Raw genomic sequence first — 25,308 nt, forward strand, 5'->3', positions numbered from 1 at the left:
GTGTGCATCTGCCTTTTGGGGAGATCTCTGGGCTTCTCAATGAAACAGGTGGGGATAAAACCCTCCGTGACTTGGAGAGGGAGAACCAGGGGTATACAGCTCCATCCACAGGGACACAAAGCTTGTCCCCCTTCAGTGCCTGGCTCAGGAGGCATGGCAGGGACCATTAGCTGGAACAGGGCCCACGTGGGTGGAATCTTGAACTATTTCCAGAGGTTTTTAAGACCACGCGGCCCCTTTCCCTGGACAAACCCTGACCTCTTCCTCCTCCTCCTGTCCCGCTCCCACTTATTTCAACTAGAGTTTTCCTGGGCGAGGACTGTGTCAGATTGGGGGCAATTTGGGATAGGGTCAGTGTGTGAAGAGCACCTACTGCATTGTGGGTTCTACTGTAATGCTAACAATGGAAGAAAAACTTCAGAATCTGTCCTGGTCACAGAAGGAGGAGGTGTGGAGAAGCCTGGTTCCTGCTGAACTAGTCACTGTCTGGCAGGGCTGTGACTGAAGGGGAGCTATTCCTGTGGAGATATGGTAATGGGAAAAGACTGTGGCCAGGGCCTCTGTCAGAGTGAGCTATGGGGGATGGTGGCGGGAGCACTACTGCACCTTGGTGTTTGGGGATGAGACTGTGGTTGAGGCCTCCATGATGTAGTGTGGTAGAGGCTGGCTGATGTCCTGTTAGGGAGAACTGTAGCCAGAATGGAATAATGGGGTACCCTGGGGAGCAGTGGTTAAGCTGTAGCATGGTCTTCAGGTAGCACCTGGAGCTTCTGAGGCAGAAGTGGGAGAGAGGGAAGGACTTGATGGCTGTCACTTTGATAAGGGGGCTCATGTCACTTCAGGGTAATGGTATCACAGATGGTTGGAGCAGGAAGTGGAGTCCTGGGTTGGTGCTTTGGTCGGTGTAAGGGCCACAAAGACTGAAAATGCAGAGGGTGCCCCTTGCGGTCCCCATAGAGAGGAATTAAGGGGAGAAGGTAGGATCCCTGGGCTTCTCTCCCTTTCTGAGTGTGAGAGGGAGAGATTAGCGGAGGAACTGTGGTGTGGAGGTGGCAAATGGAACATTTTGAGCTGGTTTCTAGCCAGTTTCTGGCTGTAGCAAACAACTGAGAGCTGAGCACATAACTGGGAGCTTGTTGAGGCTTCCACCTCTGAAGCTGGCTACAAAGCCCCGACGGAGTGTTTATGGAGGCGAGACAGTCTCAAGAAAGGGAGAAAATCCAAGGGCTGACTTAGGACATAGAGACTGGCTTATTCACAGGGATCTCTGGGTTTTTCCATTGTTGAGATGTGGAATTAGCCTTCCCTCCTGAGCATGCTCCGGAGGGTGTTATGCAAACTAGCTGACAGCAGCCAAGCCCCTGCTTTGCAGATGTACATTTTCATGGGGCTGTTATTCATTTTTTATGTGTGTGTGTGGGGGGGGGGGGGGGGGGGTTGTGAGCTGCATTTCTCTGGAACCTTAAAGAAGGCTGACATTGGCTGAGCGGAGCTGTAATACAGACAACCTGGTGCAAACCTTGCCATGTGATGCAGCTCTTCAAAGCCTGGATCCTCTTCTTCAGCCTCTGTATGTGAGTGGTTCTCACTGGCTTGCCTCCTAAGATAGAAGGACAGAGCATCTCTGGGTTTTAGAGCTAGCTGGTCTGTGGTCAAACATCTGTTCAAATGATGCCACAAAATGTATGTGTTTGTGGTCTAATAAGTCATACTCAGGACCTCAGAAAGGCAAGTGCATGGACCACACTGACAACTAGTTTAATGCAACATTGTTGTAACCGTGTTGGTCCCAGGCTATTATAACGATAAGATAGGTGAGGCAACAGAGGTCCAATAAAAGATATGACCTCCCCCACCTTGTCCACCTAGTTTAATGTCTCTTTGGGATTCCTCATCGGGACTTTGGAGCAACTAAAGAAGTGGCCAGAAAGTTTCTCCATTTTTCCACTGCGCTGGCCCAGGGCAGGCTGGGAGCTCCTTCAGGCTGTGAGAACCCCCATACAGCATGGGAATGATTAGAAAAGCAATTCAAAAAATTTCATATTTTTCTTTCTGTGAACAGGTTGTGGCTTTCTTAGACATCCTCCAAGTTATTTGCGGAATAATTTCTGCAAAGAATACCTGAGCTGCATCGTGTGTGTGAACTGTTCATTGGCAGCATTTGAAAGGCAGGTTGTTTAGTTTGGACATGGAGGTCACATGGGATATCTCTGTTCCTTCATAGAATCATAGAATCATAGGACTGGAAGGGACCTCGAGAGGTCATCGAGTCCAGCCCCCTGCCCTCAAGGCAGGACCAAGCTTCGTCTACACCATCCCTGACAGATGTCTATCTAACCTGTTCTTAAATATCTCCAGAGAGGGAGATTCCACCACCTCCCTTGGCAATTTATTCCAATATTTGACCACCCTGACAGTTAGGAATTTTTTCCTAATGTCCAATCTAAACCTCCCTTGCTGCACTTTAAGCCCATTACTCCTTGTCCTGTCCTCAGAAACCAAGAGGAACAAATTTTCTCCTTCCTCCTTGTGACACCCTTTTAGATATTTGAAAACCGCTATCATGTCCCCCCTTAATCTTCTTTTTTCCAAACTAAACAAGCCCAGTTCATGAAGCCTGGCTTCATAGGTCATGTTCTCTAGACCTTTAATCATTCTTGTCGCTCTTCTCTGTACTCTTGATTGGATAAACCTAACTCTGAGTCTCGTTTCCTCTGTGAATACTTGCTGTTATGCCTTTCAGCGTTCACTTTCCCCCCCTTCCGCACATGTTCACTTACCTGCTTGATTTCTATGGACATTCCTGCCAGCAGAGGTCAGACTGAGAATAAAGATGGTGGTGTTCTTGCAAACTCCACCCACAATATAAGCTCCTCCCATGTCTGTAAAATGAGTGGTTTAAAATAAGGAAGTCTTGGGATTACCCTTTAAAGATGGGGTGAGATGTTTTACCCATGTGCAGCCCATGATTTTTCTATTTAACTCTGGGGCTGCTTTTTTTCCTGAGCTTTTTCATTCTTCTTGGACCGTATGTGATGATGCAAATTCCACCCCCAAGCCCAGCATGATGACACAAACCCTGCCCCCAGGCTGCTCTAGACTCCCACCCCTCCACTTTATTGAGTGGCTTTGTTAGACTACACAGGCTTGTTTCTTTCAAATGTTCTGGGCCCATTAAGTGCAGCTCTGTGGGTCCAGTGGTCTCACTGAGTTTGAGTCCCCCCTCACGCTTGGGCTCTGTGAGCCTCCGGGGGCTCACTGCTTCCTAGCTGGGAAGAAAATAAAGGGGTTGCCTCTCCATCATTCTGCTGTAATTCTCTCTCCGCTTTCTTGCGCCAGCGATAAAATAGTTAACCGTGGTAATACTTATATGATCCTCTCTGAGCCTCTGAGTTAACCCATCACTGAGATGAATGGGGCAGCTGACAACTTTCAGAGCTGTTGTTCCAGGCTCCCTTCAGATGCATCCCTGATGTTTTTGAGGTTCTTTTCACCACCACGAGAGCTAGACTGGAGATGTTTTCAGAATAAAGCTGAGGGTTTATAGAATCAGACAGCCGGCTCCGAGAGGTGCCAGCGAGGCGCATTGGTGCAGCTTGGCTTCTCTGGAGCTTTTTGTGCCAGTCTGCTTGACTGTTGACTAGACTAGTGATCAGACACAAATGCAGAAGGGGCCCGGCTGCCATTGTAAGAGAGTCTGTGTAATGGTTCACAGGACTGTTCATGGTTATTTTACTGTTCTCACCCAGCTCTCTTATGAGATTTGTTCCCTGTGGTCCTGTCTCAATGCTTGGATTTAAGAAGCTCCGATTAAAGGGGGTCACAGCCTTTACTTTTAACTCACCCCTCATCACAAACCCCAGCTGAAATTATGCACCGATTGCGTGAATCTTTCCCAGCCTGATTTCTCCACGCTGGGGTGAAGGAGCAGGAAGAAATCCCAAAATTTGCAAGGCAGACAACCCTCGTGTGCTGCTGGGAACCTTTGACTGACCCCAGGAAAGGCTGATGGGTACTTGTTTGTCAGAGAACAGTGTCTGACACCACCAAGCAAGGAATTAGTTAACCCGGAGCGTGTAAGTGCCCGGGCTGGGAAGCTAGAACAAAAGCGCATATGTGCTCCTTAGGCAGAGTGTGCTCATCTGAGGCTCATCATCTGGAGTCTGACCAGACCTCCAGCTGCTGCCATATGATCAGGTAGCAGCAGTTTCCAAAAAAGCATTTTTCTGTCTCCATCTGTCTAAGAGGTTGCAACTGTTTTTTGGATGCTCACCCTGCTGCCATCTTCCAGGCCTTTGTTGCAGTGCAATTAGACTCCCACAGTGCATGCTGCATGGAGCTGCACCTTTGCTCTTTTCCAAGGTGGACACTTAGCATGGACTGCAGCAAGCCTAAGCATGTATCTCTCTTGCTTTGGAGCATGCTCAGCTCCTGTCCTCATGAGCGTGAATCTCTGTTCCTAGGGGGAAGCCCCACCTGCTTGCACTGTCTTTTGGGAGGGGGTGTGCGGTGACAGTGTTAGAGGGGATAGGATGAGGTTAGCCTGCTGGATTTGTAGCTTTTTATATGCCTTGTGTTTTTTAATGTCTTGTCAGAGGTGCCCAGAGGGGGGGTTGAATCATAAATGGAAATAAATAATGATGGGTTTGGGGCATGGGACAGGGACTCAAGAGACCCAGGTTCAAGCCCTGGCTCTGCCACAGACTCCCTATGGCTATGTCTAGACTGCAAGCCTCTTTCGAAAGAGAGCGTCTAGACTGCACGTTGAACTTTCGAAAAAGCAGCTTGCTTTTTCGAAAGAAAGCATCCAGTGAGTCTGGATGCTCTCTTTTGAAGAAGCCCTATTTACATTGAAGAACGCCTTCTTTCGAAAGAGGAACTTTCGAAAGAAGGCGTTCTTCCTCGTGAAATGAGGTTTACTGCCATCGAAAGAAAAGCCGCGTTCTTTCGATTTAATTTCGAAAGAACGCGGCTTGAGTCTGGACGCAGGGGAAGTTTTTTCGGAAAAAGGCTACTTTTCCCGAAAAAACCCCTGAGTCTGGACACAGCCTATGTGACATTGGACTCATTTCCCCCATGTCTCAGTTTCCCATATCTACCTGGGATTTAGTCCTGCCTTTCTCCCACCCTGTGAGTGTGTCTGCACTGCAGACCAAGGTGTGTTCTTAACTCGGGTTAAAATAGCAGCAAAAACCCAGCAGCTGAGCATCTAACTCAGATTAGTAGCGGCATAGGCTTGAACGCAAGTGTTACCTGAGTTCAGGGCCAAGTCACTGTGTCTTTGCTGCTGTTTTAAGTCTTTGCGGCGCAGACATACTCAGTGTCTGTCTTGTCTGTTTAGATTGTACACACTTTGAGGCAGGGAGCACTTCTCCCCCTGTATGCGTACAGCACCTAGCGTAATGGGGCCCTGCATGGGCCAGGCATTAATGCTGTTGCAAGAGGGTTGGGGGCAGCACAGCTTCACAGGTGACTAATCAGTCCTGTCCAGTCAGCTCAGTGCATGGAGCTGACTGACTGGGTAGGGCTGATTAGTCACCTGTGAAGCTGTGCTGCCCTCCAGCTTAGAGAGAACATGGGTTGGGGGGTAGGGTTTATTTCATCCCTAGGAAGGGTCTAGCCAGGCTGGGCACACCTCATACAGCCCATTTGGCCCCGCGGAGATTAAATGGATGCCGTGTGCCTGGATCCAGTTGGAACACACCTGCTGTGGTACAGGGAGTCTGGTCTCACGTTCCACTGTAATGCGTATAAAAGTTTAATAGAAGGAAAATTCTTTCTGCCAGTGTTTTTTACTCCCTTGTGTCAGTGAGCAGATTCCTGCAGGAGACAGGGAGCAGGCTGGCGTTCTGCGCAAGCTGGCACCTGGCCCAGCTGCTAGGAAGGGCCTGTGGGACTCCTAGCTATTTGTATTTGAATGTCTTGCAGCCAGCCAGGCAGGAGCTGGTATTTACTCGTTCAATTTCACAGCCCTTGACTGGGGATGAGTAAAGACTGGGCAGCAAACTGGCAACGAGCCACCAAAGTTCCCAGCCTGCCGGTGAGTGCCAGGGGCATGTGGAGTGGTGGTGACAATGGGGCCAGTGTTCCTTTTACAGGGGCAGGACTGCCCCAGTGCGCTGGGCCCCTGTCCAGCCCTGGCCCTCTGAGGTCCCCCAGGACTGGTGCCGCTGGCACATCTCAGAAGAAGCAGGATTATCCTGCACTCCCCTCTTGCTTAATACATTAACAGTTCTGCAAACATTTGCTGATCTACAAAGAGCATGAATCTGGTGCCTAGTAATTTACAAATGTGTGACTCTCCACTGCTCCTCCGCAGAGGCCTTTGTGGGCTGAGCCCGTAAACACACAGCTGTTCAAAACAGTACAGATATAGATGGAGGGTGTTTCTCTGGTGTCTCGGGCAGGGCTGTTTTGGTGTCTTCTGTTAGCTCAAGGAGACAGTCTATCCCCCCTCACTACCGTGCTTTATTTTTATTCGCCTGCCCTCTGCCTAGAACAGAGGTACTTGAAACACCCTGCACTAAAAGATCTCACAGTCCAGTAAGTCAGTGTCCTCTTTGTGAATGTGGCTCTGGTTCTGTGGGCATGCTGGTGTAAATCAGGAATAACTCTCTGGCACCAGTAGGGTTACTCTGGTGTAAGAGGAATATGAGGTAAGGCCTCTGTCTCTAGCTGGAGGGAATACCATAGGGCCAGAATCTAGCCAGTCCCTTTATTGATGTACAAGTGGCTCCTCCCCCCATTTGCACGCCTTGGGGGAGTTCTGGTTTCACAGCCAGAATTCTGCAGGGGGGCCCAGGAGTTGCAGAGCCCCCCACCAGCTTGAGGAAGAACCTCACCCTTTGTGTAGTTGAGCTTCGATTCCAGGAGCCTTCAACTCTCCCAGGTTCCGAATCCTGCAAGGAATTTGTCTGGGGTGTTTGTAGGCACCCAGCGCCATGGCCTCTAGAACCTGAAGCCTGTGTTGGGTGCCCCTCACTGCAGTGCCTGAGGCCTGCATCAGGCGCCCCTCTCCGCAGTACCTAGGACCTGGGGTCTGCATCGGGCACCCCTCATTGCAAGGCAACTTCCTTCCCAAAGCCCATCCACTCACACCGTGAGCTCAGCTTCCTGCTGCCGTCTCCCACCTGCCCCTCAGCCTTCCCCTCCGATCCCCAGCCACCTCTCCAGTTTGTCTTCTCCTCAGCACCCTGATGCTCCCTGCCTCGCCCATCCAGCTCCCGCTCCATCCTTCTCCACTTCAACCTCACCTACCTGCTAGCCAGCCTGGAGGGTCTTCCACTTCTGAACAGAGCATCTTTTCCCATGCCGCTCTCCCCTGTCCCCACCCTAAGTGCCCCGTTGTCCCTTTGCCACAACGCTGAACCCCCTTCTGTCCTCCAACTGCCAGAATCCTCCCCTTTCCATTCCTAAATGTAACCTTCGTGCTCCCGGGAATGAGAGTGGGGTTAAAGCTCTGCAGAGCAGGAATCTAGCTGGGTGTCCTTGACTGAAATCTCCTCCTCCCTTCCTGGCCCTCTTCACTGGGCTGTGCAAAGGGGGGAAGGAGAGCCGGGTCAGAATGGTGGGTGGTCATCAGGCCACCCACACGGCTCTGTAGTCAGAAGGGTGATTGTTAATAGAGCATCTAATCATCATGGTACTGGACTCAGAAATTGATGCCTGCAGAAGGTGAGGTCCTGCCCCATGGAAGTTCATGGGAATGGTGCCATGGACTTCAGCAGAGGCAGGATTTTGCCCAGTTTGTCCTCAGTTTTGCTTCTTCATGGGATGCCAGCAACTCAGAGCCTTTAGATGCCACCCAAGCCAAGGGATTTCTCTTAGTCTGGCTTTCTGTCCCCTTTGGTCTCTCTGTGCTTTCTCTCACGTGCTGGGCATTGTATTCTCCCCATGTCAGGTCAATGGGTTAGTTGCATAGTGTTGGCATTTTCAAAGTATTGATAAAATACCAAGTAACTGTCACATGCCTCATTGCTGGCCCAGAAGCAGAGTTTCTGAAACTCTAGCCAGGCTGGGGAAATACTTAGGAGCCTCAAGAATGCTAATTGGCCTGGAAAGAAGAGAAACAGCTTGGACTCCAAACCACGGGGAGCAGTTTGTCCTGACAGTAAAATAACAGGAGGTTGATTTTCAGCAATGCAGGGAAGCAGCAGTCGCCTGGGTTGAGTCTGCCAGGCTGGGCTGGTTACTGGTTTTGAAATGGCTCCTTCTGGGCAGAGCCGCTTTGCCACAATGAGGACATTGCGAGGGCTGTTTGGGGGTTTCTTTCAGCCGGTTCAAACTGGGACCATCATGTGGATGGATGAGTGGGACCTCCGGGCAGAAGGCCACCTTTGGAGAACTGGCCTACAAGGCAAACTTGTTGGATGCCTGATGCTGTGGCATAGAGAGGATACACTCGCTCAGGAAGCTGATGACATCCCAGCCTAATGCAAGCGGGAACATAGCCAGAAGTAGTTGTGGGGCAGTAAAATCAACCTGGAAAATCCAGGTCAATTCTATACACTTTAAGGTGGCGGGGCAAGGCTGGGGCGCTTGGGAATGCCCATCACTGAGGCTGGCAGAGCTAAGCCCCGTCTCTCCAGTGAACATTCACATGAGACTGAACGGTGATGAGTTAAGGCCAGGTTGGAGCAAGCTGCCAAAGGAGGGTCTGGAATCGACTTCAGTTGAGATCTTCAGAACTAGACAAAACATCCAGTGTTGGTTTAGGATAATGAAATCCATCCTCTTGGTCGCAGGCGGCCAGACTGGAGGAGCCAGCGTGAGAGCCCTCAGCACTTCCTTTGGTTTGTTATTTGACTTTCTGTTGTTTGTTACACCCTCTTCGACGCCTGAGAATCACTTTTATTTTCCTGGCCCGTTCCTCCCTTCTCTCTGGGGCCAGGATGGTGGTTTCTCCCTGTGGTGTTAAGGGAATTGAAATGAGGTTTGTTAGTCTCCAACTATTATGTGCAGCCACAGCGCTCCAGCTGCAGAGCCAGTGGGGGAGCACTGTAGTTTTGTCCCTTCGCTTGCCCCCATACAGTAGATTAATAGGTTACAATTACACAGTGTTGTTACCTGAGGACCCCCTTGGTGCCTGGTCCTCCACTCCAGTCCTACCCCAATGGAACTCCCTTTTGAGTAATGCAGTGATGAATCAGGCCCTGTATTTGTAACCTATCAGCATCATTATCAGCTAGGAGTCTGACTAATAAGATGGGTGAACTGGAGTACCTCGTATTAAATGAGGAGATTGACATAATAGGCATCACTGAAACCTGGTGGAATGAGGAAAATCTGTGGGACACAATCATACCAGGATATAAAATATATCGAAAGGATAGAGCAGGCCGGGTGGGTGGTGGAGTGGCACTGTATGTGAAAGATAATGTAGAATCAAATGAAATAAAAATATTAAATGAATCAACACGTTCCATAGAATCGCTATGGATAGTAATTCCATGCTCCAATAATAAGAAATTAGCAGTAGGGATATATTACCGACCACCTGACCAGGACAGCGATACTGACATTGAAATGCTGAGGGAGATTAGAGAGGCTACCAAAATAGAGAACTCTATAATAATGGGGGATTTTAATTACCCCCATATTGACTGGATACATGTCACCTCAGGAAGAGAAGCAGAGATAAAATTTCTCAATGGCTTAAATGACTGCTTCTTGGAGCAGCTGGTGCAGGAACCCACAAGGGGAGAGGCAATTCTCGATTTAGTCCTGAGTGGAGTGCAGGATCAGGTCCAGGAAATAACCGTTACAGGACCGCTTGGGAATAGTGACCATAATATAATAACATTCAACATTCCTGTGATGGGAAGAACACCTCAGCAGTCCAGCACCCTGGCATTTAATTTCAAAAAGGGGAATTACACAAAAATGAGGAGGTTAGTTAAACAGAAATTAAAAGGCACAGTGACTAGAGCCAAATCCCTGAAAGCTGCATGGAAACTTTTTAAAGACACCATAATAGAGGCCCAACTTAAATATATACCCCAAATTAAAAAACATAGCAAGAGACCTAAAACAGTGTCACCGTGGCTTAACCGCCATGTAAAAGAAGCAGTGAGGGACAAAAAGGAATCTTTTAAGAATTGGAAGTCCAATCCTAGTGAGATAAATAGAAAGGAACATAAACACTGTCAAATCAAGTGTAAAAATGTAATAAGAAAATGTATGTGTTTGTGGTCTAATAAGAAGTCATACTCAGGACCCCAGAAAGGCAAGTGCATGGACCACACTGACACCTAGTTTAATGCAAAAACTCAAAAAGAAATAACAAAGGGTATGTCTACACTACCCCGCTAGTTCGAACTAGCGGGGTAATGTATGCATACCGCACTTGCTAATGAAGCCCGGGATTTGAATTTCCCGGGCTTCATTAGCATAAGCGGGGAGCCGCCATTTTTAAATCCCTGCTGCTTCGAACCCCGTGCAGCGCGGCTACACGGGGCTCGAACTAGGTAGTTCGGACTAGGGTGCCTATTCCGAACTACCGGTACACCTCGTTTCACATTAGAAGCAGGAAGCCTGCTAAAAAACCTGTGGGTCCCCTAGATGATCGAGCTATAAAAGGAGCAATCAATGACGATAAAGCCATTGCGGAGAAACTAAATGATTTCTTTGCTTCAGTCTTCACGGCTGAGGACATTGGGGAGATTCCCGAATCTGCACCGTCCTTTGTGGGTGATGAATCTGAGGAACTGTCCTGGATTGAAGTGTCATTAGAGGAGGTTTTGGAACAAATAGAAAAACTTAATGTTAACAAATCTCCGGGACCGGATGGCATTCATCCAAGGGTTCTAAAAGAACTCAAATGGGAAATTGCTGAGCTATTGTCTGTGGTTTGTAACCTATCCTTTAAATCGGCTTCCGTACCAAATGACTGGAAGGTTGCCAACGTGACACCAATATTTAAAAAGGGCTCTAGAGGCAATCCTGGCAATTACAGACCGGTATGTCTAACTTCAGTACCGGGCAAATTAGTCGAAACAATAGTAAAGAATAAAAGTGTGAAGCATGTAGAAGAACATAATTTGTTGGACAAAAGTCAACATGGTTTCTGTAAAAGGAAATCCTGTCTTACTAATCTATTAGAGTTCTTTGAAGGGGCTAACAAGCATGCGGATAAGGGGGATCCAGTAGATATAGTATATTTGGATTTTCAGAAAGCCTTTGACAAGGTCCCTCACCAAAGGCTCTTGTGTAAATTACATGGCCATCGGATAAGAGGGAAGGTCCTTTCTTGGATTGCGAACTGGTTAAAAGACAGGAAACAAAGGGTAGGAATAAATGGTAAATTTTTAGATTGGAGAGGGGTAACTAATGGTGTCCCCCAAGGGTCAGTCCTGGGACCAATCCTTTTCAACTTATTCATAAATGATCTGGAGAAAGGGTAAGCAGTGAGGTAGTAAAGTTTGCGGATGATACCAAACTGTTTAGGATAGTCAAGACAGAAGCCGACTGTGAGGGACTCCAAGAAGATCTCACCAAACTCAGTGATTGGGCGGCAAAATGGCAAATTAAATTTAATGTGGATAAGTGTAAAGTAATGCACATTGGGAAGAATAACCCCAACTATATGTACAGTATGATGGGGGCTAATTTGGCTACGACAAATCAGGAAAGGGATCTTGGAGTTATGGTGGACAGTTCTCTGAAAACTTCCACGCAGTGTGCAGCGGCGGTCAAAAAGGCAAATAGGATGCTAGGAATTATTAGGAAAGGGATAGAAAATAAGACCCATAATATCTTACTGCCCCTGTATAAAACTATGGTATGCCCACATCTTGAATACTGTGTACAGATGTGGTCTTCTCACCTCAAAAAAGATATTTGGCCTTGGAAAGGGTTCCGAAAAGGGCAACTAAAATGATTAGGGGTTTGGAACGGGTCCCATATGAGGAGAGGTTAAAGTGACTGGGACTTTTCAGTTTAGGAAAGAGGAGACTGAGGGGGGATATGATAGAGGTATATAAAATCATGAGTGGTGTGGAAAGGGCCGATAAAGAAAAGTTATTTATTAGTTCCCTAAATAGAAGAACTAGAGGACACCAAATGAAATTAATGGGGAGCAGGTTTAAAACGAATAAAAGAAAGTTCTTCTTCACACAGCATGTAGTCAACCTGTGGAACTCCTTGCCAGAGGAGGCTGTGAAGGCTAGAACTATAATAGAGTTTAAAGAGAAGCTAGATAATTTCATGGAGGTTAGGTCCATAAAAGGCTATTAGCCAGGGGATAAAATGGTGTCCTTGGCCTCTGTTTGTCAGAGGCTGGAGAGAGATGGCAGGAGACAAATCGCTTGATCATTGTCTTCGGTCCACCCTCTCTGGGGCACCTGGTGCTGGCCACTGTCGGTAGACAGGATACTGGGCTAGATGGACCTTTGGTCTGACCCAGTACGGCCATTCTTATATTCTTATTGGAGGGCAAAAGGAACGAGTATTTTATTGTACAGATAGGGAAACTGAGGCACAGAGAGCTGAGTCAATGTGCCCAGCTGGGAGAAGAACCTAGGCAACCTGACTTCCAGTTCTCTGCACTGGACCACCCTGCCTCTCCAATGCTCACTGCCAAAACTGGAGATAGCTGGGGAGGGGTATAAACTCAGTGTGGCCTGATCCACACTGGCCAATATTTATACAGTGTTAGCTGGAAATGTTTGCACACTGTTTAAAGCAAAACACAGCACGGGTCTGCTAAGGTAGTTTTCATTCCCAGTTTAGAGAGAGACTCTGACTTCGCAAAGAAAGCTGCGTTTGTCACCAAATAAATGGCGAAGCTGTAATTTTAAAATGACACTTCACATTTCTGATCTAACCCAGGAGACGATTGGGTTGCTGAAGGCTGCTGGGTCCCGTGCAGTCCTCGCAGGGTTTACAATTAGCTATGGCATTGTTTTCGCTAGAGCAGGGGTCAGCAACCTGTGGCTCTTGAGCCAAATACAGCTCAGTATGGAGCAAATGTGGCTCTTTTGTCATTCCCAAATACCCGCAACTTTTTTAATTAAAATGAAAAATTAATTCAGAATTTTTAAAACACGTAATTACTCCTGTCAAAATGGCCTTTTTTTGTCTATTTCACCTTGACCCAGAGGTGACAGGACACACTCTTTCCAGATGCCAGCAGGAATTCTGTTGCATGGCGGATCCAAGAGGGATCTTGCACAGCGAGTGGACAGTCATGGAGACATAATCAGACAGAGGATCCCAGGGAACAGGTGTCTCAAATCAGACAGGGAGGATAGCAGGGAGCAAACACAACAGGGCGTGGTGAGAAATAGCTGAAGCAGGAAAGACCAGATGTGAGACCAGAGGATGGAAAGCAGCTTCTGAGATCCTCAGTGAAAGGCAGGGGAGTTGGGAGGGTAACTCAGTCCAGCAGGGCTTGGGAGATAGGGAGGTTTTGAATATTGTGGGGCTGGCCAGGGCGGAGCAGAGGCAGGATCATGGCAGGTAGATTCAGTTTCATTTTCTTTGCCCTCCTGTCTCCTTGGGGAAGGGGGGGAATTTTCAATAGTGGTAATAAGATGTGCACTGAAGAGGGGAGCATGCGCCTGCTGCCTGACAACATGCTGTGAAGAACTCCTACATCCCCGATGTCTGCTCCTGTCCCTGCTGGTACTTTCCTCCACTTTCATGGTCAAACTTGGCTGTTTCTGTTTCCTAGAAGAGTCTCTGATGCGTATCCCTCACCTTTGTGTTTGCAGGTAGCCTATGGGACCACAGAGAATAGCCCTGTCACCTTCATGGGATTCCCAGAGGACAGCATCTCCCAGAGAACTGAGACGGTGGGATGCATCTTCCCCCACACCGAGGTGAACCTTATTTTCCCACCTGCCCTAGCTTTCCAATCCCCAGCATCTGCAGCTAGTATGGGCCGTCTCCAGTGTTCCCTGTAAGCTGAACACTTGTGCGGCTGCTCAGGAGAGATTCAGATGCCGCCCAGCTGATTAGCAGAGCGCTCACAGCTAGGGTTTTTGTTTCTACTGGTGGTGCACGTGCACATATCTCAATGCACATACAAATTATTCCACACACAGATGGAAAAATCCATGCATGGATGGAAAAGATTAGCAGGAACATTGTCCATCTCCCTTCCGTTGCCTGTCCCCCTAGTTGCACTTGCTGCCAGCGCGGGGCTTGTACAGGCCTGAAGAGCCCAGTGCTTTTGTGTTACAGGCCAAGATTGAGAATCCCGAAACTGGGGAGATCGCCCCTCTGAACAGCCCCGGGGAGCTCCACATTCGAGGCTACTGCGTCATGCTGGGGTACTGGGAAGATCCCAGCAAAACCAGGGAAGTGATCACTGAGGACAGATGGTACAAGACTGGGTGAGTTTGTTTGAGAACTACATACAATCAGCTCTTTTGACCTCTGTTCTGGAGGTAGGGGGCAGGTATATGGCTTTGGGTGGGAACCGCTTTGACTCCTGCATGAGAGTCTCCTTTTGATGTTGCATCTACAAATTGGTGATGGAAATTCCAGCCCCCCGCCAGTCAGCATTAAGTGCTCTAGGCCCTGAGCATGTCAGTGGGAAGACTTCCTCTGGGCTGAGTGAACAGATGAGCTTTCTCCAGCCAGCTGGGAGATGATCGTGGAGTTGACTCTGGTATTGTTTCAGTGACATGGCTGTCCTGGACGAGTATGGCTACTGCAAAATTGTAGGACGTTGCAAGGACATGATTATCCGTGGAGGGGAGAACATTTACCCTGCAGAAATTGAGCAGTTTCTACACACCCACCCCAAGATTGAGGAGGTGCAGGTGAGTAGGATGGATAGATATGGTGGGGAAGTAATTGGCAAGCTACCATCCTGGGCACTTGTATGGGGCCTGTTTGCTTTCACCCCTGCTCAGCTTTTCACTCCACTGGTGAGCCCAGAGAGGCTGATTTGGGGCTTAAAATCCAAGAGTGAGAGTAGAACTCCTGGGTTCTGTTCCTATCTTTGTCACAGACTCACTGGAAGCTTGGGTAAAATCCCTGCGGTCCAGCTTCCCATCTGCCAGCAGGAAGGATAACTCGTCCCTTCCTCAATTTCGGACCTCGCTGACGCTTGGAGCGTGCTGTGAAATCCCCCTGCTGGAAAGCCTAATGGCAAGGCACAATCACTTCAACCACAAATTATGACCTAAGAAATCAGCAAGGCATCTCTTCCTGTACTGAGTCACTCTCCCTCTGAGGGAGGAGACCCATTTTACATATGGGGAAGTGGCGGTACAGAGGTTGTCCAAGGCTTGGGAATCGAACCCTTGTTCTCAGTTCACGTTTCTAATGATGCGATCCCCGTGCCCCAGCTAGGAAAACAAGGAGAGGGCTGAGGGTGGAGACAGCGCACTGGCCTGAGAGAGGGATAGGGACCATTCGGGGCTCATTAGGGAAGGAAAGTGTTGCGGGGTTGAGCCTTTACACTCGCAGGCCCTGAGGCCTAGTCCAGGCTCTGGGAGGATGGGGTAGGAGGGTCCAGGCCCTCCCTCTCCACCGGACCCCGACTCAGGGCCCTATTAGTGGTGGGTGGTTCCCACCACTGGCTCGGCGGGGAGTTCTCCCCAAAACATGCCAAGCCCACCAGGGGGTTCCCTGCCCCCTGCCCTGGGTTGCTTCCTACCCCAGCCCCTGGCCGACGGAGACCCCATCTGCAAGCGTGGTGTTGGCAGTGGCCATGATGTTGGCAGGCCCGATGTCCCAGCTGGTTGTCCCCCGCGGCTGGGTGGGCTGCCCCCTGTGGTCAGCATTGCGGTCGCGCTCGGCCCAGGGACTGTAGCAGCGGAAGCGGCAGGCCCGGTGGCTCCTGCTCCAGTGGCTGATCCAACGGCTATTGCTCCGGCGGCAGATCCGGCTGTGGCTCTGGAGCTTGGGCAGGAGTTCCTCCCTCCCCAGAGGCCAGCCGCAACTGAGCTGTCTCCTGCCCTTTATACCTGGCCCACAGTTGGAACGTGCCAACGAGGCCCGCACAGCCCAGCAAGCCTGCTGGCTCCCCCCTTGGCCAGTGCAGGGCTGGACTGCCGCGTCACAGGAAGGCTCTTGGGAGAAGAGCACTTCCTAAGACTGCTGTGTTCCTCCTTCCTCCCCAATCAGGTGGTTGGTGTGAAGGATGAGCGAATGGGAGAAGAGATCTGTGCCTGCATCCGAGTGAAGTCTGGGCAGGAGTGCACGGCAGAGGAAATCAAAGCATTCTGCAAAGGGAAGGTAGGATCTCCCCGTCCACTCCCTGGCCGTGTGCCTGTTTGCTTTGCTTTTCTCAGTAACTCGGTATGTTCAGGGCCCAATCCTCAGTTGGCGCGAAGTGCTACAACTCCACGGAAGTTTCCTATACCAGCTGGGGACTGAACTTGAAACCGGTCATGTGTATTCCTGGCATGAGCAGAGACTGCTGTAACAGCCCTATCTGACCAGGGGTGACAGAGGCCACCCTGTGTGCTGTGTCTTGCAGGCTGTAGCTCTTGGCTCTCTCTTTTCAGATCTCTCACTTCAAGATCCCTCGATACATAGTGTTTATGCAGAACTATCCGCTCACCGTCTCAGGAAAGGTAAGGGACAGTCCATCGGCCGGGGTACTGGGAGTAGCTCCCCCAGCTGTCTCTCCTCTGACTCTCTCTCCAACTCCAGATTCAGAAATACAAGTTGAGAGAGCAGATGGAGAAGCAACTCCGGGTCTGAACACAAAGATGGAGGATCGAAGAGAATTGTGAATGGACCCATCTGGGTCATTCTGGTGTCTCTCCATCCACACCAAGCCAAGAACAGCAGCCGGGAGCTGATCTCCACAAACCTGCCCTTCCCACCCAACTTGATCATACTTTCAATTAAAATAAAGACAACCGCTTGTTTTTCCAGATCTTTTCATAAAGAATCAGACCAGTGAGGGAGGAAGGAGGGGGGGCAGACCAAAGGTGTGGGCATCCCCATTACCACATTTTACTCTTGACTCACACTCCTTGGATAGGGCCTCTGCAGGTCTCTCTAATATGTGCATGTATCTCAGGACGAGGCTTTCCTGCCTCCCGGGGGATTGCAAGGCTTAATTCAGTAATGGGGCTGCAAAGGGCTTTCAGATCCCTAGATGGGCAGCGGCAGAGAAATATGAATAAACTTCTTACTGTATATTTTAGAAATGTGTGTCTGTCCGTCTGTCTGTCAGTGAGTCCATTTGTTCAAGAACTCCGTTATAAGAGCTAGGATCACCATGTTTGCTATGCAGCTTCTTATCCTAACTTAAAGCAAGGTCAGGGTTTGGTTGTGCCAGGACAATGGGATGTGCCTGGAATTCGATTGTTTCTCAAAAAATGGAAAGGGAGGGGTATGGCAGGGGGACAGTTATACTGCAGAATGACCAAAGGGGGGGCAGCAAGGGTCAGAAATGGGGACTGGGACAGCTATAGCCCCATTGGGCCAGCAGGGGACAGAAATGGAGAAAGAGACAGCTATCTATTATATATTTCAGAGTTTGTCTGTTTGTGTGTTTGTCTGTGGTTTGGCCAGGGGACATGCACCCCTCCTGCATCTGTTCCTGCTGCAGCTGCTGCAGCCATGGACAGATGCTTCTCTGTCCATAAAAAAGGGATAGAGAATAAGGCAGCCTGCATACTGAACCCCTCATCCCCAGCCCCACTGCAGAACAATGATTTACATGAACAAAAACAAAACGTGTTTGAGTTAAGGACTTGAACAACACCAGGGCAATCTTCTAGTTCATGCTTAAATATTAAAAAGGTTCTGCCCTATTAGAGCCTGGGGCATTGTAGGCCGCCTACCCTTCAGCTCCCTGGCAAAGAAAATCCCACTGTAGCTTCCTTGCTTGAAAGGAGGGTGGGAGTCTGTTTCCTGGGTGTCATGATGCAGCCATGTGCCTGCCGCTATCCAATGAGCAAAGAGCTGAATCAGGAGAAAGGGCCGTAAGAAGATCCAGCCATTCTCTGCCTTCATCAGCACTCGGTGCGTCCCCATGAACAGCAAACAGGGCCCAGAGCATCACAGATATTTAGGCTCCTAACTTTCATTGAACTCAGTGTGGGTAGGAGCTGAGCTTTGTGTGCAGATTAGGGCCCCAGTCCCCTGCAGTGAATGGAAGGGATGGGGTCAGAGGACCGGTTCTGTTCCCAGCCCTGCCTCAGGTGTTTGAAAATAACATTAACCTCTCACAGCATCAATGTCACAACCATTTATTTCTGCCTGGAAAGGAAGTTCACTAGACATTACTGTACAGAATGCCAAACGACCCATCCCATCGGAAGCACGAGACAGAGCATGCCCGGGATGGTGGTTTTACGGGAGTCATTGGCGCCTCCCAACCATGAAACACCGAGCAGAGAGACAGAGGGCCGAAGCGTCTCTTCCCCTCCGTGCAGTGTCCCACTCCAGCTGGAGAGCACATAAACAACTCATGACGATGATCCTGCATCACTGACCTATCCTCTTCTGCTGCTTGCTGGGCGTCTGCTGTGACAGAGCCGTAGCAGGTCCATATGGATTCATAACTCCTTGAGTCCTGCGAGGGCGATCTTCAAACTCCAGAAGATGGCTCCCTCCCAACCTGCTCCGGAGAGCACTGAAATACAGAGTCGAGAAAAACAAGCTCCACAAAGGGCCCTGAGTTCTCTTCGCTGATAAAGTTGAGGCATTTCTGCAGAAAAGAGAGTGGAGCTGCTGGGTTTTGCCACAGGAGGGAGCCTCTGAGCCAGCCCCTCACGGTTCCCATTTCTTCCTGAAGATGTGTGAATCCAGAGTCACTGCTGGTTGTAAGGTGCCGTCTCATGCTGTGACTGCAGGGACTGATGGAGCAAAGCTAATGCCTGTTGGAACTGGCCTGCCCATGCCCAAGCATTTGACAAGGAGGAAAGGATGTTTTAACCTCTGCTTTCTCCCGAGTCCAATGTCAGAAACACCCCCGCACAAGGAATCGCAGCCAGAGGAAGAGTGGGAGATGGTCAGTGGATCCTTTGTTTCTCATAGATCTTGAGTCTCACAGCTGTGGGGTGGGCTCTACCCATGGAAGCAGATCCTCGAGTGGAATACCCAAGGTTCCTGCTTTGCAGCTGAAAGAAAACGAATAATTAGTTTGTTTGAAAGCACGAAGCTTTGGGCTGGCATTGCTCTGGACTCGGGGGTGTATGTAAGGGGGGGTGTGTATAGATCTTTTACACACACACGCACACGCACAAAATTTGTGGGCATTTTCACCCATTGCACTGGAATGGGTTACCTAGGGAAGTAGTGGAGTCTCCACCCCTAGAGGTGTTTAAGTCTCGGCTTGACAAAGCCCTGGCCGGGTTGATTTAGTCGGAATTGGTCCTGCCTAGAGCAGGGGGACTTGATGACCTTCTGAGGTCTCTTCCAGTTCTATGATTCTATGATTCTATGAAAGTGGGGCCCTTTTCCTGCCAGCATTCCCTGGTCAGCAGAGAGCGTAACATACAGCATGCACTTCTGTCACTTAGCCCTGCAGTGTGGGGGCAAGGAGACTTCCCCGTGACAGAGAGGTTGGATCTGGAGATGCATCTTTCCTTTTTCCATCTTCCTATGTAAGACAGAACTCATCACCCTGGGTTTGCGTTACACAAAAAGGCTGTGTCTACATTGGCATCCCTTTCTGGAAAAGGGATGCTAATGAGACACTTCAGAATTGCAAATCCGCGGGGGATTTAAATATCCCCCGCAGCATTTGCATTTACATGGCTGCCGCTTTTTTCCGGTTTGGGGTTTTTGCCGGAGAAAAGCACCAGTCTTGACGCGATTCTCCGGGAAATAAGCCCTTTTCCGGAAGATCCCTTATTCTTACTTTCCAGAAAGGGATGCCAATGTAGACACAGCCAAGGAGCTGGAATTCTAGTGACTCAAAAATCAGTAACATCCTAGCAAAGATTGAGCAGATTTCCAGTCCTGACATCACAGGCAACAGACAAGTTAGGTGAGCTAATATCTTTTATTGGATCCATTTCAGCTGGTGAAAGAGATGCACTTTTGAGAAGTTGGTCCAATAAAAGATCTTTCCTCACCCACCCTGTCTCTTGAATATCCTGGGACCAATGTGATGACACAGTCAATGGGAACACATTTAACCCCCCTTCCTTCTCTCAGTATTAACACATTGGTGCAGAAGTATGCGTCACATGAGAGGAGAGCTCCCCAGCATTTTGCACAATTCTTGTGTGAGACGGAAGTGCACTGAATACTCACTCGTTTTGGTGAGCCCCTGCAGTTTATCTGGACAAAAGGGTGGATAAAATCGGCCACAGCTTTGGTGAGGAGGAACGTTCCTTATCATGATGGTAGCCTGCAATAAATTAATCAATAATTGATTTCAAGTGGCAAATGGCGATACAACCAGCAACCTGTAAAACCCACTGTCTCCCCTCCCCTCCCCTCCCCTCCAGCCTGGGCCATCTCAAATGGGCCTTCAAACCAATACAGCAGAGCGGACCTGCCAGGTGCCAGTTGTCGTGAGTTACCTCTGACTCTAGCAGCCTCACTCACTGGTACACTGTTATCCCACCTTGAGATCTGAACTCACGTATCCCAACAAGGCAACCTCAGGGTTTATGTAGACAGACTCAGACATGGCAGTTCTCTTTATGCCCCGACAAGCTACTGAGCAATGCTTGCCCTCCCATTGCATCTTCCCAATGTGCCCAGGTTCTATTTCCTGGCCCTTGAGCATGACTGCCACCTGTCCTGACTGAGGCTTGGCTGGCCAGGCAGGAGCCAGAGTCAGGAGGCAAGCCAAAGGTCCGAGCTGGGGTCAGACTCAGAGACCATAGTAGGGCAGGCAGGCAAGAACCAGCAGTAGGTTGGGAAAGCAGGAACCAGGGAGAAGTCGGGCAGGCAGGATCCAATGTAGCAGCCATCCAGGAATTCTCCTAGTTGCACAGACAACTTGGTAGGTCTCTTCCTGGCCCAAACAGGGACTCAGGAATTCCTCCACTCAGCAGAGGGTTTTTTTTGGAGGGGAAGGAGTAGAATCTTCAGCAGCACATAAGTAGAACAAAAAGGATCTGTGGCTATGAAGTGGATATCTGCAAATGTGCAGGTTTCTAGGTACAACATTTGTATCCACATCTGCATCCATATCCCCCCAAATGAGCCGGGGGATATCCGCATTGACATCTGTGGATGCACATACCTGTGGATATAAAGCAGATATCCACAGATATGCAAGGCTCTCTGAGCATAAGGCCTCAGGACTCCCAGGTCTCCAGTCACTAGAAAAGCAATCAAGTGGTGGGGCAGGATCAGGACCCAGATCCTCATACCATCAGGAATTCAACAACAGCTGTCATTGCCCCTCGTGAAGCTGGTTCCTTTAAAAAGGACACCTGGGAAGACCACTGGCTCCTTCCCACCCGCCACAAGAGAGTAGGGTTTTCTCACTAATTCTCTGATCTAGATCTGAACCTGGGGCCTAGGTCTGAGAGCTCTGTGTGCAGTTACCTGTCAGCTGATACCCTTCCCTCCCCAGCCTCCGGCAGCTCCCCCACTGGGGCACATGCAGAGACCGCCAAACACCTGTTGTACTCTCACCCACTTCTCAGCATATACCCACCTGGTGTGGAGGGACGACGGTGTCAGGGTGCAGCATTGCTGTCTCTTCTCTCTTGCTCTCTCCAGCTGTGCAGTGCATCTTGCTATTTATAGAGCTAACCCGGAAGGAGGAAATTCCGAGCTGATCTCAGCAGTTTCGGGCTGCACCAAAGAAGGCCATGCTACATCTGACTGGCTGGAAGCTGCCCGGATCTGATCCTGCTGCTGCAACTTCTCGTTTTCAGGAGGTTCCCCTCTGCTCCAGATGTGATTCATTTCTCCAGTGCTATTAACAAAACAAGCCCAAAAAATATTTTTAATTGTGACGTGGAGCCCACACACCGCTGGCACTGAGGAAAGGATATGACACTGCTGCGGGGTGGGGCAGGGGAAGGGAGGGGGAGAACTGATTCACCCCTTGGTCCCTTGAGTGAGGGTGAAATTTCCTGGGAGCAACTGAAAGGCAGGGACAGAAACACTGACCAGATAGGAAGTGTGGAAAATGGGGCATTTTTTTTGACGGGGGGGGTATTCATAAGATAAAGCCCCTGAGAGTGGGTCACCCTCGGGCTACCCCTGGATGGGGTGGGTGGGAGGTGAGCTAAAAGGTTTATCTGTACCACCTGGATGAGCACCCTTGGGAGATGGAGGCATTGCCATTGGGTGATGGTGAAAGTAGGGAGTGAGGGGAGTGCCAAAAGACAGAGGAAGAGCTCAAACCCTTGCCAAAAGGAGGGATGGGGCTGGCACCGTGGTTCTCACAACTCATTTGTTGGGAGCCTTGGACTGCAGCCAGCAAATCTTCCTGGCAGCTGCTCTGACAAACCCGTCTCTCCCACTGCCTCCCGTGGCCCGTCAGCGAGAGCCTGCCTTGGGGAAGGTACGTTGGGAACTCACCGGCCACCTGCAGAGTCCCAGGCTCCCCGTGACCCATCCAGGAGGGAGCAGAGGAGCTGCTCAGGGGAGGGCCACAGCAAATGAAGGTGCCTCCACTGACAAGAACTGCCTCAGGCGCCACTTGCAACAGCCCCATGTGTCTCCCGAGGCGCTGCCTTGAGCCCCAAGGAAGCTGGGCGGCAGAGGGCACCGATCCCTGCTGGTGAGGCAAGCGCAAACACCAAGGGTGTGTCTAGACTACAGAGTTTTGTTGACAAAAGTGGACTTTTGTCGACAAAAATATACCAGCGTCTACACTACCGCTGAGTTCTGTCAACATAACGTCGACAGAACTCAGCAGTTTTGTCGACGCTGGTAAACCTCATTTTACGAGGCATAACGCCTTCTGTCGACAGAGTTCTGTCAACAGAAGGTGTTATTGCATCTAGGGTTGTGTCTAGACTACAGGGTTCTGTCGACAAAGCAGCTTGCTTTGTCGACAGAACTGAATGTAGTCTAGACGCTCTTTGTCGACAGAAGCTTTGTTGACAGTATCTGTCGACAAAACTTCTGTCGACAAAAGCCTGTAGTCTAGACGTACCCCAAGGCTACGTCTACACTGGCATGATTTTCCGCAAATGCTTTTAACGGAAAAGTTTTCCATTAAACGCATTTGCAGAAAATAGCGTCTAGATTGGCACGGACGCTTTTCTGCAAAAGCACTTTTTGCAGAAAAGCGTCTGTGCCAATCTAAACGCGCTTTTGTGAAAAAAAAACCCCGATCGCCATTTTCATGATCGGGGCTTTTTTGCGCAAAACAAATCTCAGATGTCTGCACTGGCCCTTTTGCGGAAAAGCTTTTGCGCAAAAGGACGTTTGCCCGAACGGGAGCAGCACAGTATTTCCGCAAGAAGCACTGATTTCTTACATGAGATCGTCAGTGTTCTTGCGGAAATTCAAGCGGCCAGTGTAGACAGCTGGCAAGTTTTTCCGCAAAAGCAAATGCTTTTGCGGAAAAACTTGCCAGTCTAGACACAGCCCAAGGCAGCACGTCTGATTGCCCTTGGTAACAGCTAGTCAAGAGCAACAGCTGGGTGCTGCAGGGAGGGGTGCTACTTTGCCCCCCTCACTACACGTCCTCCTGTGCTGTCGTGGCCTCAACAACCTCCACTTGGGGCTGCATTGAAGAAGCACTGCTAGGCAATGCTGAAGAATAATGCACTTGTGTCAAGAGATGGCACAGCCTGTGTGTCTCTTACCCCCACCACAGCTCCACGGTTGGCTCCAAAGGCTGGGGGGCAGGGGGCAGGGGGAGAGTGCAGCCATTCCAGTTCACAACTCCTTTGTGGACAGAGCATGAGGTGGGGGGTTGTGTGTGCACCTGCCCATCCTACTTCCTTCTCAGGCAAACAGCTTCCTGCCCCTCCAGCCCACACAGTGAGCCCATAGAGTGAGCCATGTCGGCTGGTTTTCATTAAGTGGAATGGATGTTACAGGCGCAGCATTTCTCTGGTGCAACCCTGGCTATTTCCCAAGAAGGTGCCCAGAGCCTTGTTTGCCTGAGCCCAGTGCGAGCAAAGAAGAGCAGGCAGTTTTCTTGCTCTCCGTTTCCAGCTCAGCCCCTCCAGCAATCTTGTGCCCAAGGAGCTCTCTCCGTCCCTCTGCTCCCCCATAGCGCCTCTCCCTTCCTCCCTTGCTTTCTGCCGGTTTTTCCTCTACACATCTCGCTCCTCTAGCTCCCACACTCCTGCCTTTTCATCCAGGGAAATCCCTCAGAACACTTAGGGATTCATGATGCAACCAGTTGTTGTGCAGTAGCTTCACTTGTCTCCAGCTGTGTCACCCCAGCCTGGGGCTTAATTGCTCCTTCCGCTTAACCTGAGAGTAGCTGGTTAATGCCTCCCTCAGCTCTAGTCATGTCCGTGATTGTCTACAGATCAAAGACTAGGTTGATACTTGATTGCTGCCATTAATACCTTTCAGCATCTTCACTGAGATGCCTTCCTCAGGCACTGGGAAGGACACAGTGCTGAATCCCATTGACTAAAAGACGGGGGTTTCATTTGTGTTTCTCTAGAAGCCTGGATGGGAAAAGGTCTCTGCTGGGGCTGACGTGGGGAAACCCCTTCTCTTGGTCCTGGGCACGCAACAGGGGGATGTTGCACAACAGCCTGATCTGTCTTGCCACACAGTTGGGCTCAGCAATGTGACCACCCACACGGAGGATGCAATCTTCAGAAGTGGGAAGCTAGACAGCAAGGCAGTGGGACTGGGAGAATCCCAGCCACAGAGGCTGTGCTTCCTCACTCAGTATGGCTCAAGCTGGGAGGAGCGGGCCCAACTAACCCAAGCCTGGGGCAATCCACCAGCATGCCGACATGCAGGAATTTTCAGTATGATTGCACGAGCTTGGTTTCACTCCTGGGTGTGCAACCAAGAGTGACCCAAATTTGTGACTAGACAACATCTGACCGTTGTCCTATACGGTGAGCAGGGGGCCCCGCTGAGAGCCTATGAGAGAAGCGGCCATTTCACTAATATCACTGTTACATTGGCTACCTTTGTCGGTGGCCTTAGCCAAGAGACCCAGGACTCACTAGGCCCCAAGAGTGACTTCTCACCCCCAAGGGGGGGTGGACCTTGGCAGAGTAACTAGGAAGCCTTCGCTGCTATTGCCTCTGCTACGGGGCATGAGTTCAGGGGAGAGGATTTCAGATGCTGCAGCTGTAGAACCTCAGCCTGCCTTTCATCAGCTCTTAAGCCAAATGTGTGTGTGGTTCTGGTCAGCGCTGGGGTGAGAGATAGGAGCTGCTGCAGAACCAGCCCCAGGAGGGACCTGCTGCACTAGGAACTAGGACCCAGATGGGGCCACCCCTCTCTTCAGCACCCCTAGAACTCTTCAGGGGAGACTGA

At 50.0% G+C, this 25,308-nt stretch overlaps 1 protein-coding gene and 1 long non-coding RNA gene across 2 annotated transcripts in view; one reads left to right on the forward strand and one right to left on the reverse strand.

The window, feature by feature from the left end:
- ACSF2 (acyl-CoA synthetase family member 2) overlaps positions 1-16,838 on the forward strand; it is a 78,224-nt gene extending 61,386 nt beyond the window's left edge. The window contains exons 11-16 of the mRNA XM_075903754.1: positions 13,713-13,820; positions 14,185-14,336; positions 14,627-14,768; positions 16,081-16,191; positions 16,464-16,532; positions 16,612-16,838. Of these exons, the coding sequence (XP_075759869.1) occupies positions 13,713-13,820; positions 14,185-14,336; positions 14,627-14,768; positions 16,081-16,191; positions 16,464-16,532; positions 16,612-16,662 (633 nt within the window). The 3' untranslated portion in view covers positions 16,663-16,838. The remainder of the gene's footprint in view (positions 1-13,712; positions 13,821-14,184; positions 14,337-14,626; positions 14,769-16,080; positions 16,192-16,463; positions 16,533-16,611) is intronic.
- Positions 16,839-17,588: 750 nt separating this feature from the next.
- Positions 17,589-21,850, reverse strand: LOC102447090 (uncharacterized). The gene is made up of 3 exons (XR_332197.4): positions 21,542-21,850; positions 20,179-20,275; positions 17,589-19,037 (listed from the first exon to the last, which is right to left on the reverse strand). It is a non-coding gene; the product is annotated as an uncharacterized LOC102447090 (long non-coding RNA).
- Between the last annotated feature and the right edge of the window lie 3,458 nt (positions 21,851-25,308).

This window comes from Pelodiscus sinensis, chromosome 20 (assembly GCF_049634645.1).
Source record: "Pelodiscus sinensis isolate JC-2024 chromosome 20, ASM4963464v1, whole genome shotgun sequence".
In the NCBI taxonomy this organism is placed as follows: Eukaryota; Metazoa; Chordata; order Testudines; family Trionychidae; genus Pelodiscus; species Pelodiscus sinensis.